Below are 16,630 nucleotides of genomic sequence, written 5' to 3'. Positions count from 1 at the left end.
TGCCTGAGTTAATAAATAGAGATTCTATGTTCAATCCAAGAGTGTCTCTTGGTTTATTTGCAGAACACGAGGCCCTGATAAACAAACCCTCACACTTATCTTTCCCCATGAAGGCTGGGGGGTTTATGTGAGTTGTTTTCCAAACCTTTGAAGCTGATGTTTTGAGAGCTTAAGGATTGAACAGGCTTACCTACATCACCTGAAGGCATTCTGGCTGTCAAAAAGACATTTATTACATAGGTGCATTTTATGAAGAGTTTATTTTTCACCATCAGTGTAACAGGACTTGCCTTATTTATATGGCACAAAGATGTTGGAGAAAGACATCCAAGTAATAACATCATGATCATAAAAACAGAATTATAAATGATAAACAATTGTCAATCTGCTGCTCCTTGATGATCCCTCAAAGTTCACTGTCTTGGTGGTCTCCTGTGCCAAATGTGTCAAGGGACACCTCTGCAGTGGGCAGCTGTGCATGGCAATGGGGTGACCTTTTCAGGAAATTCACTGGCACCCGAGTTATTCGTAAGGAGCAAGAACCATTAACACATTATTAAAGTCGCTTTCAGGGGTTTGGCAGCGGGAAAGGGCAAAAGAACCCTAAGTCCTAAAATGCTGCCCAAGTTTTTGGTCTCCAAATCATACTTCTGAATCAAATGAGGAAAGAATACTCAAGCTACAGAATTTATCCCTTTAATGTTGCTATTATTAACACCTTTGAAAATAATGGAACGCCTTCCTAGATTGGTAAAATGAGTACCCAGCTTGCTGGAGGGGCACTGTGTAGCCTGCATAACTAACTTGTAAATCGCCCAGAGAGTGCTTGAAGCACTATGGGGCGGTATATAAGCAGCACGCTTTGCTTTTTTGCTTTTATTGCAAAAGCATAACAAACACCAAATGGCATTACTGTATTTTTTATCACAATTCTCCCAATTGCTATGACTCAAGTAGGCATCTCCTTTCAGTCCAGATCATCTTTACTGGCAACATAGACTCCCACTGCATGGGAGGGGGGGGATGTAGAAAATACTGCAGGTTTGGGGAGGGGTAATTTGTTTTTATTGCTCATTGATCACATGATGCAAAGGGAAATGTGAATCAGCCAGAAGTTTTTCCCAAAATCTATAAATCTTCTCCTCCACTTCAACTTTTTAAAAAATGGATCCATTCACATGGATTTAGGCATACACACCTCCTGTTGGAATTACTGCACTCTTGTATGTTGCCTTTAAGAAATATTTGACTGGGGGGGGGGACCTTTCTGGACTGAGGTGAATGTCTTTGTTTTCTCTGCTTCATGTTTGCCCTAAACCCATCACAATAAGAGGAAAAGGAAAATTAAGACCAGGTCCAAGTCTGAGTGGCCTCCTGGTAAAGTGCATTCTATCACCACCTCTCCCCAACAGAGGTTACTGACAGGAGCAGTGCTGTGATATGTGGCAGGCAGTTACAAGCCACCCACCATTTTAGCTACCCACAATTCCCTGAAATAGCCTACCTCCAAAGCATTATGGGAAATTGGAAATGATCGTTGGTTCACAAAGCCATGAGAAGCAGGCAGGGGGACTCATGTTGTGTGTCAGGAGTGGACCTTGAAAGAATAGAAGCAACTTATTTCAAAACTCACCAATTAGTGATGAGAGCAGAAAGTCTGAGAGAGGGTGGAGCTGGTATAATTTTTAGGACCAAATGTCATGTACGTGCATGAATATTCAAATTAATATGCACTACAAGGTAAGATATACTGCATCTTATGTGTAATTCATATTTATATGAAAATACATGTGCGATACTCACTCTGAAAATATTTTATATGGTTGTTATTTCTTTCTCTTATTTCCTGTTTCCCAGTCACTGAATGTTCTAGATACAGAGGGAGTTGCCATCAGTTTTTAAATAGCTCGGTATCTTTATTTAATGTCTTAATTAATATAGCAGTTGTATTTTTATTATTATATATATTTTATATTGATTTATTTTATGTTGTAAGCCGCCCCGAGTAGACATGGTCTAGAGGGGCGGGGTATAAATGTAATTAATTAATTAATTAATTAATTAATTAATTAATTAATTATGCTGAGTCAATATTCAGCATAAGCTACTGGGAGAAGGACACTGATGGAGAAAGGGTTGTTTTGAAAAATATAAAGTCATTACACTGACACTGGAAAATTTCTTGGGCTCTAGCAATAGTCCCCCAGAGATGTGCAAACACTGAAGCTAGAGTCATGCTACACTTTCATTGCTACACTTTTGGATAGCCTGTTCCAATAGGGGGCAGTACTGCAGAGTAACCCAAAGAGAGAGGGGTATCTGACTAAAGAGCCTCCCAAAGCCAGTATTTTACCCTCTATAAAATTCTACTTGTTTGGTATATGCAAAGTTTTCTCTTTATTTATTGATGCCGATTAGCATGCCAAATATTATGTAATTATGCATAATGGGGAAAAGGTAACTGTCATAGGTATATGATATATATTCATTGCATGATATGTGGCCAAGAGCTCAGATGGTTCTCTAATAGAATGAAAGACTGATGTCAGTTGTAGTCCAACAAAGATGGAGAATAGAAAGTTCTTTGCCTGCTGTTTGGACTTTCATTAGTTTAATATGTTCTCCTTTTGGCCCTCTCCCTGTAGTTTTCTCCTGTAAGGGGATGTATGACTGTCCAGATGTCATTGGACCAGAGCTCCTATCAGCCCTAGCCATGAGAGTCAACATTAAGGAACAATGGGATCTGCAATCTAAAACAGTGTCACACTTTCGCAATCTTCTACATATAGTCACTGTTCATTGTTTACATTGTCACCATCACCTCTAGCTGCTCAATCACTCGTGTTTGTTTCTGGCTCATTCAGAAGCATTATTCAACTAGTAGTAACCATAGTAGAAGAAGTAGTAGCCATTTAAGAGAGCATGGCTCGATAAGAATCTGACGACATATACTAAGATCCAGATCTACAGAACCTGTGTCCTGAGCACACTCCTTTACTGCAGTGAGTCCTGGACCCTTCATGCATGGCAGGAGAGAAAGCTGAACACGTTCCATATGTGTTGTCTCCGGCAGATTTTTGGTATCACCTGGCAGGACAAAGTCCCAAATAGAGTAATCCTAGAACGAGCTGGAATTTTTAGCATATATACATTACTGAAACAGCGACATCTACGTTGGCTTGGGCATGTCATGAGAATGGCTGATGGTCGGATTCCAAAGGATCTCCTGTATGGAGAATTAGTGTAGGGAAATTGCCCCAGAGGGAGACCACAGCTGTGATATAAGGATATCTGCAAGCGGGATCTGAAGGCCTTAGGAATGGACCTCAACAGATGGGAAACCCTGACATCTGAGCATTCAGCCTGGAGGCAGGCGTTGCATTATGGCCTCTCCCATTTTGAAGAGACCCTTGTCCAGCAGGCCAAGGCAAAGAGGAAGTCACAAAAGCAGCAAAATCAGGGAGCTGGACAGGGGACAGATTGTATTTGTCTTCAGTGTGGAAGGGATTGTCACTCTTGAATTGGCATCCTCAGCCACAATAGATGCTGTTCCAAGTCTTCCATACAGAGCACGTTACCATAGTCTTTCAAGACTGAAGGATGCCTAAATAGCCATTTAATTTATACGATGCCCTTCCTTCTCCTCAGAAGCCAAGCAGCTAAACATCTGCACGAAAACACAAATTAAAACCACAAACTACAAATACCTGAAATCACAGATTGCTGAAATACAATGGCCGATGCCCTGTTATTTGGTATAATCGTTTGCAACTAGAGTAGGCTCATTGAATCTGTAGGGATTTGGTGAGTCAACTCCTCTGTAAGGTCTACTGATTTGATGAACCTACTCAAGTGGTGACTTACGAAGCTAAGTAAAAGGATTTCAGTCAATTAAAAAGACAATATATTACCAGTACATATTGAAAGCAAAGTGTGAACAGAGAGCTTTTACTTGCATTTATTGTTAATCCCACTATCGGCTTCTACAAGTAGTTCTTTGTTTAGCCCATATACTTCAGCCTACTATTGTGGTAGTACTATCCTGTTTACCCGAAAATAAGCCTAACCTGAAAACAAGCCCTAGTATGATTTTTCAGGGTGATCCTAATATAAGCCCTACCCCAAAAATAAGCCCCAGTTAAGTGAAACCCCGCCCTCCACCATTGTGCAGCAACCAGAAGAAGATGACAGGACTGTATTTGAATAAATGTAGATTGTTGTACATGAAAAAAAAAATAAAACACCCCCTGAAAATAAGCCCTAATGCATTTTTGGAACAAAAATTAATATAAGACCCTGTCTTATTTTCAGGGAAACACGGTAGCAGGCCCGCGGATTGATGAAAGTGAAAGACTTTGCCAGGATGCTTCAGAGGATGGATATTTCTACATGATATGCCAGTACCATGCTTCCTCCAGTCAGTGAGGCTAGTAGTAGCCTTCTCCTTCACATTGTGGGTGGCATGCTGAAACATGATTGCAATCAGAATTACAATCTAAAATTAGGCTAAAATTAGATTGGAGATGGAAGGTGATAAAAGGGAAGAGCAAAATTGGCCTAATACTTACAAAATATGATTGTGTCACTGTAAAGCTGCTGATTCATACTGTTTCAAGTGTGGCTGTTGGCACAGAGATCAGAACTAGAGAGGACTACCCTTTGAAGAAAACCTGAGATGGGATCAGAGGAGAGTTTTCAAGAATAATAGAAGATGGGGAAATGTAATGTGAACATGCTATGATGTTATCTTGAAAAGATTCTCTGGTGTCATTCTAGTCTTTGTACAAGATCATCATTATGACTGTGAATAACCTTGGAAGTTAATGAGACCTATTTGCTTCACGACCTCTAAGCTATCATTAATGCAATTATCATAGCATCAGTCTGTTCAGCAAGAGCCTTATTAGCACAGAGAGAATAGATAGAAATGGAAGCAAGAACTGTCTTTCTAGAAATCTCTTGCCCTGAGGGGAATAAACCACTCTGGGCACAGGAGTTATTTTAAATCAAGGCACCAGCCTGATCTGTGGCAGCAACTCATTGTTCAATGCACATATGTGAAGTCATATCAACTAAGATTTTTATCTGTCAGAGAAATCTTGCTTCTCCTTTTTCTCCAAATGCCATGAGAAAAATTCTGGATGACTTCCTGAAAAACAACAACAGCAACAACAAAACAAAGACTGATTTGACACAGTTCGCTGAAGTTCTCCTAAAACATCAGTCACTCAAAAGAGAAGAAGAAAAACATGTTCTATGATCCAATGCCATAGAAATATTTGAGTTCTATTTTGGTAGACTTGTGTCAGAGAAATGTTTGGCCACATGTTTGTCTAAGATCCTCAAGATTTTGTTTCTGAAGAAATGCAAAGATATAAATATACAGTAAATGTAATCCTCCACTTAAAATAAAGACCTATCAGGAGGGGGATCGGGGACCTTTCTACCACCCTGGGCATCAGACTTGGCAGGTGAACAGGTGTCACCTTGTCAAAACCTCCTATGATTAACAGCCCTCCTCACAGTTTTGCAAACTGTGGCTTCCTATGTTCAGCCTTCCTTGTTTCTTTGCACCTTGCATTGACCTTCCAGGTTAATTCTTTTCTGTTGAGTCTTGTCTTCCCATGATATGCCTAAACAGCCTCAGTTTCATCATTTTAGCTACTAGTAGGGTTTAGCCTTTTTTGTTGGTTTCAAAGAGGCATTTCTGCATTTTCAAGACTGATATTTGTGCATTTCTGCAAATGTGAAAAAAAATTAAAATAGTGGTAACTTTTGCCTTGTTGCATGCACTGTTAAAAGCAGTCCCATTAGATGAGATATATCTTTGTGCTCCAGCAGCCTGCTCTTTTGTGCTTACTCTTTCATCAAGTGAAAAGATGGCTAATACATGCAGAAACATTTTGCACAAATTTTAGAAAACAAAGGAAAAGTGCTTTGTATGTCAATCTTGTTCTGAAGGCAAGATCTCTTGAAAGGCTTATGAGGCCTCTAATGGGGCTCAGCAGGCTGTGTTCAGACAGCCCATCTCAAGCCAAATCTCATTCAATCCAATGCAGTATTTTCCCCCACATTCCTTCCTGAAGGTGAATACTAGGAAAAATGCTTTAGCTCTTAATCCCTTTTTAAAACACAGGCTTCTAACATCTCCAGCTAGAGGAGCATAAATGCCACCTTAGAAGATAACTACATGAGACATTTCTCCCTGTAAACAAGATCATTACAATAGGTGACTAAGATTGCATCTAACATGGGATGTAGACACACTTAATGCTCAAGCAGCCGCAGACACTATGTCAAGCCAATCTATCATGATGTTGCTTCTAAATGTATTTTAAGTAATCCATGACCACACGCCACTATGACTGCAATTCTGTCTTCTGTGGTGATATAATTTTATAACCTTATAATCTTTAATAATCTTGCTACAAAGATTTCAAATGAGCCCAGACAAGTGAGCATGTTTTTCAGGTGTACCTGATCTTCTCCAATGTAAAAGCTTTCTTTTTGATGGACAAATCCTATCACTTGCTTAATGTGAACTGACTTGGGAATGGGGATCAGTAAATATCTGCTGTCCAAACAATTAGAAAATAACTTGTAGGTTCTGAATCCAGCTTAGACTCTGAAGTAATCATTAGCAGCAAGCAGCAGACCATGTCACTCCCCACAACCCTCATGTGAGCCCCTAAGCCTTGTTCCCTGGATCTTGCAGTGTTATCAATGGTGGGCTGTCTCCCTCTCTCACTTTCCGCTTTCTTTCTACCCTGGCAAAACAAATGCTTCTGTAGCTCTCTCTGTTCCATGGAGAAGGAAAGGCAAGAAAAAAAGGAGAGGAAAAATTATTCTCTGATCTGGACTGCAATTTCAGGGGAAAAAACTGTTATTAAAGTTGTCCAGTTTGGAATACTGAGGCACTCTTTGAGCCGGTCAAATTCCTATTTAGCCATAAACACAAGCCAAAATTTCTTAAGAGATATTTTTCTGGGAAATTTTCCGAGATTTATCACTTTCTTACCCATCTTCCTAGAAACGAAAGGCCAGTTAGAAGAACTTTCTCGAAATACTCTTCCCCACATTCATTCATTCAGACAGACAGATAGCAACTACCATTTTCTTCCTTCATTGGTTTGATGGCCAAGCAGCCAAGACAGTTGTTTTTGCTGTCACTGAAATCAGCAGCAATTAAGCCAATCAAACAAGGGGTGGAAGGGAGAAGTTGTGCTACCCCCATGGCTAACAGTAAGCCCAACAACAAAAAAACTGTTGAAGAATTTCTCTTTCCTGGAAAAAGAAATTTTTCTTATCTGAAAAAAAACACTTTTCTTTATCTGAAAAAAAATACTCTCACAAAGCATCGACTGTATTTGAATGCTGCACTTCACTTCCTGCCAAACACAATCCACCACAGAGGTGGGGAAAAGGGCCAAAGCAATACCATGTTTCTCTGAAAATAAGACAGAGTCTTAATTTTTGCACCAAAAATGCACTAGGGTTTATTTTCAGGGGATTTTTTTTTTCATGTACAACAATCTACATGTCATCTTCTGGTTGCTGCACAGTGGTGGAGGGTGGGTTCCACTTAACTGGGGCTTATTTTGGGGGTAGGCTTTATATTAGGAGCATCCTGAAAAATCATACTAGGGCTTATTTTCAGGTTAGGTCTTATTTTGGGGGAAACAGAGTATCTGTTTAAAACTGTAATTAAGACAGAAATATGCTGAAGGCTAACTCTAAGAAAATAATTATTTAGAGTTGACCTCTGGCAACTGGTGTGGGCTCGGCTTTTGCCCAACAGGTCATCTGGGTGGTGGGGAAGCCAATTCCCAATGTATGGCCAGTGGAATTGTGGGAGAAGAGACAGGGCTGATGCCTCAGTCATGTCCAAGTCCTATCGTCCTGTCCTTCAGTTGCGGAGCCCAACAGCAGCATTTTCAGAGTCTATGGTTCTAGGCTGCTGTTTATCTCTGGTACAGTTGTCTTTCACCTGCTCTCCTCCCTCAAGCTCTTTTTCTTTCTTTTTTTTTTTTTTTGCCTACTCCAGTGATACTCAGGATTGTTCTTCTGCTCTAAAGACCTATCCAAGGGTGAACGGTGGTGAGGTGGAGACTTGACCTCATGGGGGGATTTTTGTGATGGTGGAGAGCAAGGGTCTGAGACTTGAGAATGAGGAAATGGAAGCAGCTGTTTGTAATCAGGCAATTTCTCTGGATGAAAAGACCAGTAATGGATTGAAGGCTCCTGGCTGCGGTAGCCAATGGGTGACTTTTGATCAGACATCCTCCTGAAATCCTGATGGACTTGAATTCATCTGCCCTTTGTCTTTCAGAATCACAGTGGTGCCTAAATGGGTAGAGACAATCAAAAGGAGGCATCAGCTCAGGGTAAAAGAATGAGGAACTTTTCCTAGTCTACATTACAGTGGAACCTCCACTTACAAACATCCCTAGCTATGAACGTTTCAACTTACGAACAGCTCCATCCGCAAAATTTTGCCTCTACTTGCGAATGGAGTACGAATAAAAAAAGGCAGGGGGAAAGGGCGGGAAATTTAAATTTGCTAACTGTTGGTGGCGAAGAGGCTGCTTCTTTGTAGTTCTTTCGCCCCAATGGTTAGGAAAACGGAGACTCAGCCTCCCGGGCTTCCACCACTGCCGCTACCACCACCAGAAGGCGAGCCACCAGACCTTCCTGGCTGGGCTCAGCCTCCCAGGCTTCCAGCGCCACCGCAGGCTTTCCCAGGGCTCACCGCAAGCGCCGCCTTTCTTCACCGCAGTGTGGGTTGTCCGCCACCATGGAAGGCTTTCCCAGGGCTCACCGCAAGCACCGCCTTTCTCCTCTGCCATCCGCTGCTGGGCCAGGGTTTCCACACCGCCGACGCAGGCAGTGGGCCTCGGCAATACTCTCCCTCCCTTTGGACTCTCCAACTTCTCACTAACACCTGGGTCATAAAGGAAACCACACACAAAGAAGAAAAAGTTACTTTTTAAACCTCTCTCTTAATGCACCCCAGCTTCACTTATGAATGTGCTCTGTATACAAGTCCTGCATATATCTGTATGTCACAAGGTGTTATTCAAATGTTTGCCCACTATGAACATTTAGTGTGCTATTAAACTGCCCCCCCCCAAAAAAAAAACTGGAAACACATTGGCAGAAGTTTGGGAGACACATGTGGAGACCGAGCTAAAATATCATTCCATATACCAGGCTTGTGGCTCCGCCTAGTGGCAAGCATGGAAAGATGACTAGAAACAAACAGCATGGCAGCTGGAGAACTTCTGTCAACAAGCAGAGGGAAGTGGCTGTCCAAAATCTTTGTGAGGTTAACTGCTCTCCTGTCACAGTAGTCCCTGCATCCTTAGTGATCTCAGTCCTTATTGTACTGCTCATATGACTGTTTGCGGGATGGGTTATTCGGCCAGTAGTTTCCCAAGCTGCAATGAGGATCCACCAATCTGCTTGTACCAGTGTTGTTCAAAGTGATGGTGCTGTCCTCCTCCCCACATTTGGTTGGCATTTCCACCATCGCCGAATTTGCAATCCCTCTGCCATCCACCTCAGTCTGCAGAAAAGCAGAGGGTCTTTTGCAAGAAGAACCATTTACAAAATGTCCTTTAAGCAGCAAATGTCCTTTTCTGAACATGGCTGCAAGCCACCTTAGGGTTCAGTAAGAGCTTTGTAGGGGTTCCTGCTGGAGTACATCAGCAATAAGAATCTCCTAAAAGGCCCCTCAAGCAGGGCCATCTATTCCTATGCTGGGAATTGCACATCAAAGGATGATATGTGTAGTCATTTATTAAATCAATAAATTTAATTGAAACTTTTATGATAAATAATCTGAATATATCTATATTATCTTTATATTTACAATTTCACAATAGATATAATAAAGTTACTTTCTCAAGAGTATAGCTCCTAGAATTTCCCCATCAGCATGGACAATTCTGGAAGATACTGTATAGTCTTTCAAGAAGGCAATTGGTCAGAAGACATGAATTGATTATCTACTTTCATATATATCTACTTTTCTGATTAAATTAAATTAAATTAATGCAAGCACCAATGTCTACTTTGTTACAACAGAAGTGGGTCCATTCAAAAGGGCTCATTCAATTTATGTCACATAACTAGAACTTGCAAACATCCCTTTGTACTATAGCTATCAGGATGGGATGGCCATGCTGGCTCGAGGTGTTCTCTAGTGCAAATCTCTGGAAGAGGCACGTGAGGCTTAGAAAGGCTCAGTCAGTCATACAGAATCTCTTGGGAGGGGGAGGCAGTCTGGGATTCCCACCTTAATGTCACAAAACAAAGCAAGGTGCTAGTCCTTAAGGTTGATATGACATGTTTGGAAGTGCGTATCTAGTACCTCCCAACGCCCTGGTTACAATTTTCAGAGAGACTTTGGTGCAATATCTAGTATCACTCCTCAGTTTCCTCAGAGACAAGCAAAGCCAGGATAAAACCATGCAAAGTAAGAAAAAATGTGCAAATGGGCATAATTTATAAAAGCAAAGTATAAAAAGCTGGAGGACAATTACAGAGAATACAAGCACATGTTGCCATAGTACTGAGGCACATGTTCACGCATATGGCAGTTTTCTTGATCTCTGTAAGCAGATTTGGACAATAATATAAACAAAATACAAACAAAACCTAAAATAAAATGAAAACAAGAAGAAATGGCTGTATTCAAAAAATCTCACACTGAAATATAACAATCTTTAAGATCTTTTGGGTTTTGCTTTTGTTTTTTGTCCAGATTTTCTTGATCAGTATGTTTTTGACAGGTAGCAGCAGAACATGTGTACGGCACAATTTGGGGTGCACTGTTTTGGAGGTGCAGCAAGGAGTAAGGGAAGTTTTACTATGGTGTTATAACTGTTACAGACCACAAACACATGCAAAGGCCAAGTTGTTAGCACATGCAGTATGCAAGTGAATCATGTTAGGAAAGAAAAATGGCTTCTGCTGGTGTAAGCAGAAATTCTATCAAACAGGTATCTTGTACCTTCTCTCTTTTTTTGTCCTTCTTTCTTTCTTTCTTTCTTTCTTTCTTTCTTTCTTTCTTTCTTTCTTTCTTTCTTTCTTTCTTTCTTTCTTTCTTTCTTTCTTTCTTTCTTTCTTTCTTCCTCTCTTCCTTTCTTCCTTTCTTCCTTTTTTCTTTTTACTTGCAGTTTGTTTGTTTTTCCTTTATTCTCCGTTTTCTTCTGCTTTTTCACAAAGATTTTAATCCACTCCATCCTCCTAGAGAAAAGAGAGGGGCATCCATCCCATTTATCTGTTGGAATCATTTCTTATCCCTCCTTTTCTTAGAAAGATTTCAAGGAGGATAACACCACTCCACAAAACAATTAAAGGAAGGAAGGAAAGAAGGAAGGTAGGAACAAACAAACAAACAACGGTACTATTTAAAATGTAGTAGATGGACTCCCAACATCAGCAGAGCAGGACTGCAAACTACCAGGTACTATCACTTTGGCTTTAATCTGATCTCAATTGGCTAAACGTAATGAGTTTACTAAATTATCACCCCAATTCCCAGATGAAGGACTCAGGCTCTCTGTGTCACCCCCCACCCCATCGGCCAAACAGGAACAAAGGCCAAATGGAGAGGCTTGGGTATACACAAGGTTTGTATTTTGTTTGGAAAACTGGTTTGTTACACTCATTCCACAGTTACCTAAGCTGTAACCATAAAACACCAACCATACTCCTGCCTTCCATTCATGAGACAAGCCTGGCAAATCTCATCTTGCCAAGAACTGTTGAACTTAACATCCAAGAGCAACTTTCCTGGCAAAATACATCTTGCCATGTACTTTTGGACTTTAAGCTTTGGACCTTAGGTTCTTCACACTGGTACAAATGTAAGGAAGTGGTGTTTAGATCAAAGAAAGCTGTCTTATTGTATGACGTTTTTTCAGTGGTCTAAGATTGAGAAATACTTGCCTATATAACTGAGACCATTTCTATCCACCACTTCCTGATCTTCCTGGAGTGGAATGCCTTAGAAGCCTGGTTTGGACTGCAAAGTGGAATTTCAGGAGAGGAATCTCAACCTCCCAAAGCCTGGAGACTGAACCATAAGTTCCATCATGTATCTTCCCTCTCTCCCCTCTCTACTGTAGACACCTCCATTTCCCCCTCCCCATTTCATTCTTTTGAATGACCCATCTTTCCTTGTGTCATAAAATCAGTATATTATTAAAGTATATCATCAGTATGTTATTAAAGTATATTATTATCTAGCATTTTCTTAGGCTACTTATACTGTGGATAACCCAATTAAATGCTAGATAATAATATACTTTTTCCTGCAACATTCACTCAAAAGGTTTGTGTCAACAAGAAAAAATAAATAAAATTTTGCACCAAACTAACCCCAATTCTGCAATCAGAAAACTGAATTCTATATATATATTTTTTTTTACTTATATACCGCCCCATAGCGCTACAAGCATTCTCCGGGTGGTTTACAATTTTAATTATACAGGCTACACATTGCCCCCCCCCCAGCAAGCTGAGTACTCATTTTACCGACCTCAGAAGGATGGAAGGCTGAGTCAACCTTGAGCCGGCTACCTGGGATTTGAACCCCAGGTCGTGAGCACAGTTTTAGCTGCAATACAGGGTTTTTTTTAACCACTGCGCCACGAGGCTCATATTTGTACAGGTTATACAAAGAAGTATCTGCTTTGTACCTCTTACTTTGCCTAATTAATTTTAAATTTTCCAGGTGTTTGCAGAAAGAATATTCTTTTGCATTGAGAACTATAGAAGAGTGCAACTGGATGCAAAGATGGGAAAATGTTACTTTCTGCAGTTGAACTCCTAAAATACATTGAGCCAAGTATCCTAGAAGTTTAGTTTTAAAAAGTAGTGATCAAGTCCATCAGATTAAAACTATAATCACATGTGTTTGGTCTGGCAAACAGCGCAATCCTGGTTTTTCTTTTACAAATAACAAAACCAAAATATTCACAATTTATTTGTTTTTATTTATTTATGAAGGAGCAATATACTGTTTAGACAACTAATATAGCAACAACATAAACAAAGTATACGCTCAAAGTTGAATTAACTCTCAACCTCCCACTTTCGTCTCTCCCTCAACTGACTGAACTCCCACCCAACCCAGAATTCTTGTCTCTACGGCAACCAGGTAAATGTCAGGCTCTCTATTCCATCCCCAGCGACTGCTGCCTATCCAGGGGTGGGCCAACTGCCAACCTTACAGGAGTTGCTGGAAGGCATCTCTCCACAGCCACAGCACACACAGCCAAAGGTGAAGGATGACGGGAGTGGCAATCCAGCAACAGCCACTAACTGCCTACTCATAGCACATGCCCATAATATCTAGCAGCCATCAACCAACTTCTCTTTCTCCATGAACTTTCCTAATCCCTTTTTGAATTCATCTAAGTTTGGAGCAACCACCACATTGCCATCGGACCCACAGCTAATATTATTTCAATGAAAAAGCCTTCTGGAACAGGAAGGTTTTGACCTGGGGCCAAAATGTCGTCAGCGCCAGACGAATCTCAATTGGGATGGTGTTCCATAGTCCGGGGGCAGTTGCCGAAAAGGCCCTTTGTCTACAAGCCATCCCTCTTACCTCCTTGAGGGGCAGCTCTTTCAAAAAGGGCCCCCTGGCTAGATCTTAACTGCCGGGTAGATTCATATGGAAGGAGGCGGTCCTTCAGGTATCCAGGGCCCAAGCCGTTTAGGGCTTTATATGTCAAAACAAGCACTTCGAATTGGGCCCGGGAAGCAACGGGTAGCCAATGTAATTTAAACAGAATCAGCTTGATGTGTTCCCTAGCGGCCTCACCACTCACCAGCCGCGCAGCTCGATTCTGGACCAGTTGCAGTCACCAGACCGTCTTCAAAGGCAGCCCAACATAGAGCGCATTGCAGTAATCTATGTGAGATGTTACTAGTGTTTGTGTAACTGTCATGAGACTCTGCTCGTCCAGGTAGAGCCATAGCTGGTATAATTTCCGCAGCTGAAGGAAAGCGCCCCTGGCCACCAAGTCCACCTGGGCTTCCAGAGTTAGACCAGGGTCCAGGAGCACCAGCCTTGGGCCCAGGTTAGGCTTTTTTTTTTTAGTGGCTGAGTTACTGCCTCTTTCAAGGTGGTAGGGACCATTCCCTCTCTCAAAGAGGTGTTCACAGCCTCCTGGACCCAGGTGTGAACCGCCCCCCAGCAGATCTTCCACTTAGCCAAGATGGGCAAGGGTCAAGCGGAGTGGTGGTAGAACGGACAGATTCAAGCACCCTGTCCACATCCTCAGGTCTCAACAATTAAAACTCATCCATTAATACTTGACCTAAGCACAGCACACTGGACACATCCTCTGATTTTGCAGTAACGGTGGAGTCCAACCCACTGCAAATCTCAGTGATTTCCCCCCTCAAAATGATGGCAATTAATAATAATTTTAAAAACCCTTCTAAACCCTTCTGGCTGCAGAGGCAGAGGTTGGGAGTTCAATTCCCCACTTTGCTTCCTGCAAGTAGAGTCAGCCCATGTGGATTTGGATAAGCTGCACAGTCCCAGTGTACTCTGCAGAAGAAGGGTATGGTAACCCACTTCTGAGTATACTGTACCTTGAAAACCCTGGAAAGCGTCACAATGTCAGAATCAACTTGACAGTACATCATCATCATCACCATTCTTCTTCTTCTATCTGGGTAGACTTTGTAACCATTTATGGTACCAGATCATAGCACATCAAGCTCTTCAGCTGTCGATAAATAAATAAGGAAAACCTCAACCTTATAGAGGTACTACATCATTTGAGGCCAAGAAACATATGTGCAAACTTTCAAGATTTTCAAATCTTTTCATGGGAGAAAATGTTACCAAGAAGTGAATGTTGAGGATTCTGAAATAGAGTTCATTAGATAATGTGATGGTATATTTCAATAAAAAATGTTTGCTTAAGCATTTTGAAAACATCAAGTCTACCTGCAAGTTCAGTCATCCTAGGTGGTTTTTTGGTTAGAGTAGACACTGTTGGAAGAGGTTGTGAGATGGTTTACAAGTTCCTCTTGCACATTGCCACAGAAATAATCCTCATATTAAATTACCGCCACCACCCCTGACAACAATAGTTCACTGTAGTAAATTGTTTTGGTAGTTTAAGATCCTCCAGATGCTGTTGGACTCATACTCCCATCATCCCCAAACAGACAAAACTATGATGAAAGACAACAGGAGTAGTAATTCTTCAACTACTAATGCTGTATCTGGAAAGATGTGGGTCCTTTATCCTTCCTGCAGTAGATCTTTATGCTTGCCTATGAAATTTGTTACTCAGAAAGAAGATAAATGTAATGTAAACTGATTCATATATGTGATGTTAGCACCATCAGCTGGCATCCTTGGGCAACTGCTAGCAGTTTCATGCATTTTTTTCCCTTTCTGGCTTAGTACTTCACAATTAATTTTGAGAGAATATCACATAGAAGCACTGTGAGCAATTAAGAAGATGAAGAATCTGAGGGCTTGACTATGCACAGAGATCTCCCCATCTTTATTGAGGGTGATCTAGAGTTTTTAAACCATGACTCCTGGTTGTTTCTGCTGAGATAGTTGTAGTCATCCACAGCAGAAATGAATTAGAACGTAGCATCATACCTTCCTATGGCACTAACTGCCATTTTCCCCACCCCTTCCTTTCATCCCCCTCCCGTTCAGACTACTATGTCAACAGAGAGATAACCCAGTTAAAAATTCACCATGAACAGCACCCTAGGACACAAACACCCACTGCCCCTTCAGAGGGAGAGGGAACAGGGACAAGGGGAGGAAATGAAAGGAAAGAGGAGAAAGGAGAGAAAAGAAGGCGAAAAGGGAGAAAGAAAAGGAAAAGGGAAGGAGGGAAGGGGAAGGAGAAGGGAGAGGAGAGGAAAACAAAGCAACTTTTAAAAAAAGAAGTTGAACCCATGCCAGTGAGGAGAATACACCGAATGAATGACCATGAAAAAGGACTCGAAATACCTGTGCTTAGCTTTACATTGTGCAGTCAGTGGGAAATAGATCAAATCTAACCGTGCCAGCTCCATTGTACCCTCAGATGTATTGGGCTGTTTAGAACTGTGAAGGGTAGAAATGGAGTTTTGAAAATAGTATTTGTAGTATTACAAATTCCACATTTTAAAAAACCATGGAGCTAAAATCATTTACTGGTTCATGTTCTTGCTATTCATTTGGGAGCACATCTTCCTTCTCTTTATTTTTCCAAAACTGAGTGATCCATCTAGAAACCTTCTCCTTTGGAGCCTGTGAGCTTGGTCTCACCTTCTCCAGGATGCCAGACACCATCTGCTACATTTCGACAGAAGTAAATTCTCTATCTTTCTCCAGCCTCAAGAAAGAGTTATCCCTTATCTCAGGGTTAGGAAATCTTTGGCCCTTCAAGTGTTTTGGACTTCCGCTTTCAGAAGACCCAGAAAATTAGGCAGGGCCAAGGATTGTGGCCCAAATCTTCAGGAGGGTCACTGTTTCCTATCCTTACTTTAGGCCTCATCCAGGCAGATATTTTGTTCTCCCACAGGTACCTGATTGGATGTACTGATGTTACTAGTATTTTCCCTCCCATGCAGATGGCAGGAAGCT

The 16,630-nt window shown here is 41.3% G+C and overlaps 1 protein-coding gene and 1 long non-coding RNA gene across 2 annotated transcripts in view; both read right to left on the bottom strand.

Annotated features, from left to right (window-relative positions):
* The window catches only part of LOC140706377 (leukocyte elastase inhibitor-like), an 88,819-nt gene extending 79,290 nt beyond the window's left edge, over positions 1-9,529 (bottom strand). Inside the window, exons 1-2 of the mRNA XM_078393079.1 lie at positions 9,469-9,529; positions 8,750-8,941 (exon numbers count right to left, since the gene is read on the bottom strand). Coding sequence (XP_078249205.1) covers positions 8,750-8,941; positions 9,469-9,529 — 253 coding nt within the window. The remainder of the gene's footprint in view (positions 1-8,749; positions 8,942-9,468) is intronic.
* Positions 9,530-10,089: 560 nt separating this feature from the next.
* Positions 10,090-16,481, bottom strand: LOC144589195 (uncharacterized). Its single transcript, XR_013545159.1, has 2 exons — positions 16,199-16,481; positions 10,090-11,250 (listed from the first exon to the last, which is right to left on the bottom strand). It is a non-coding gene; the product is annotated as an uncharacterized LOC144589195 (long non-coding RNA).
* Positions 16,482-16,630: the final 149 nt, after the last annotated feature.

Source organism: Pogona vitticeps, chromosome 4 (assembly GCF_051106095.1).
Source record: "Pogona vitticeps strain Pit_001003342236 chromosome 4, PviZW2.1, whole genome shotgun sequence".
Classification (NCBI taxonomy): Eukaryota; Metazoa; Chordata; class Lepidosauria; order Squamata; family Agamidae; genus Pogona; species Pogona vitticeps.
This window is presented reverse-complemented; position numbering and strand designations above follow the sequence as displayed.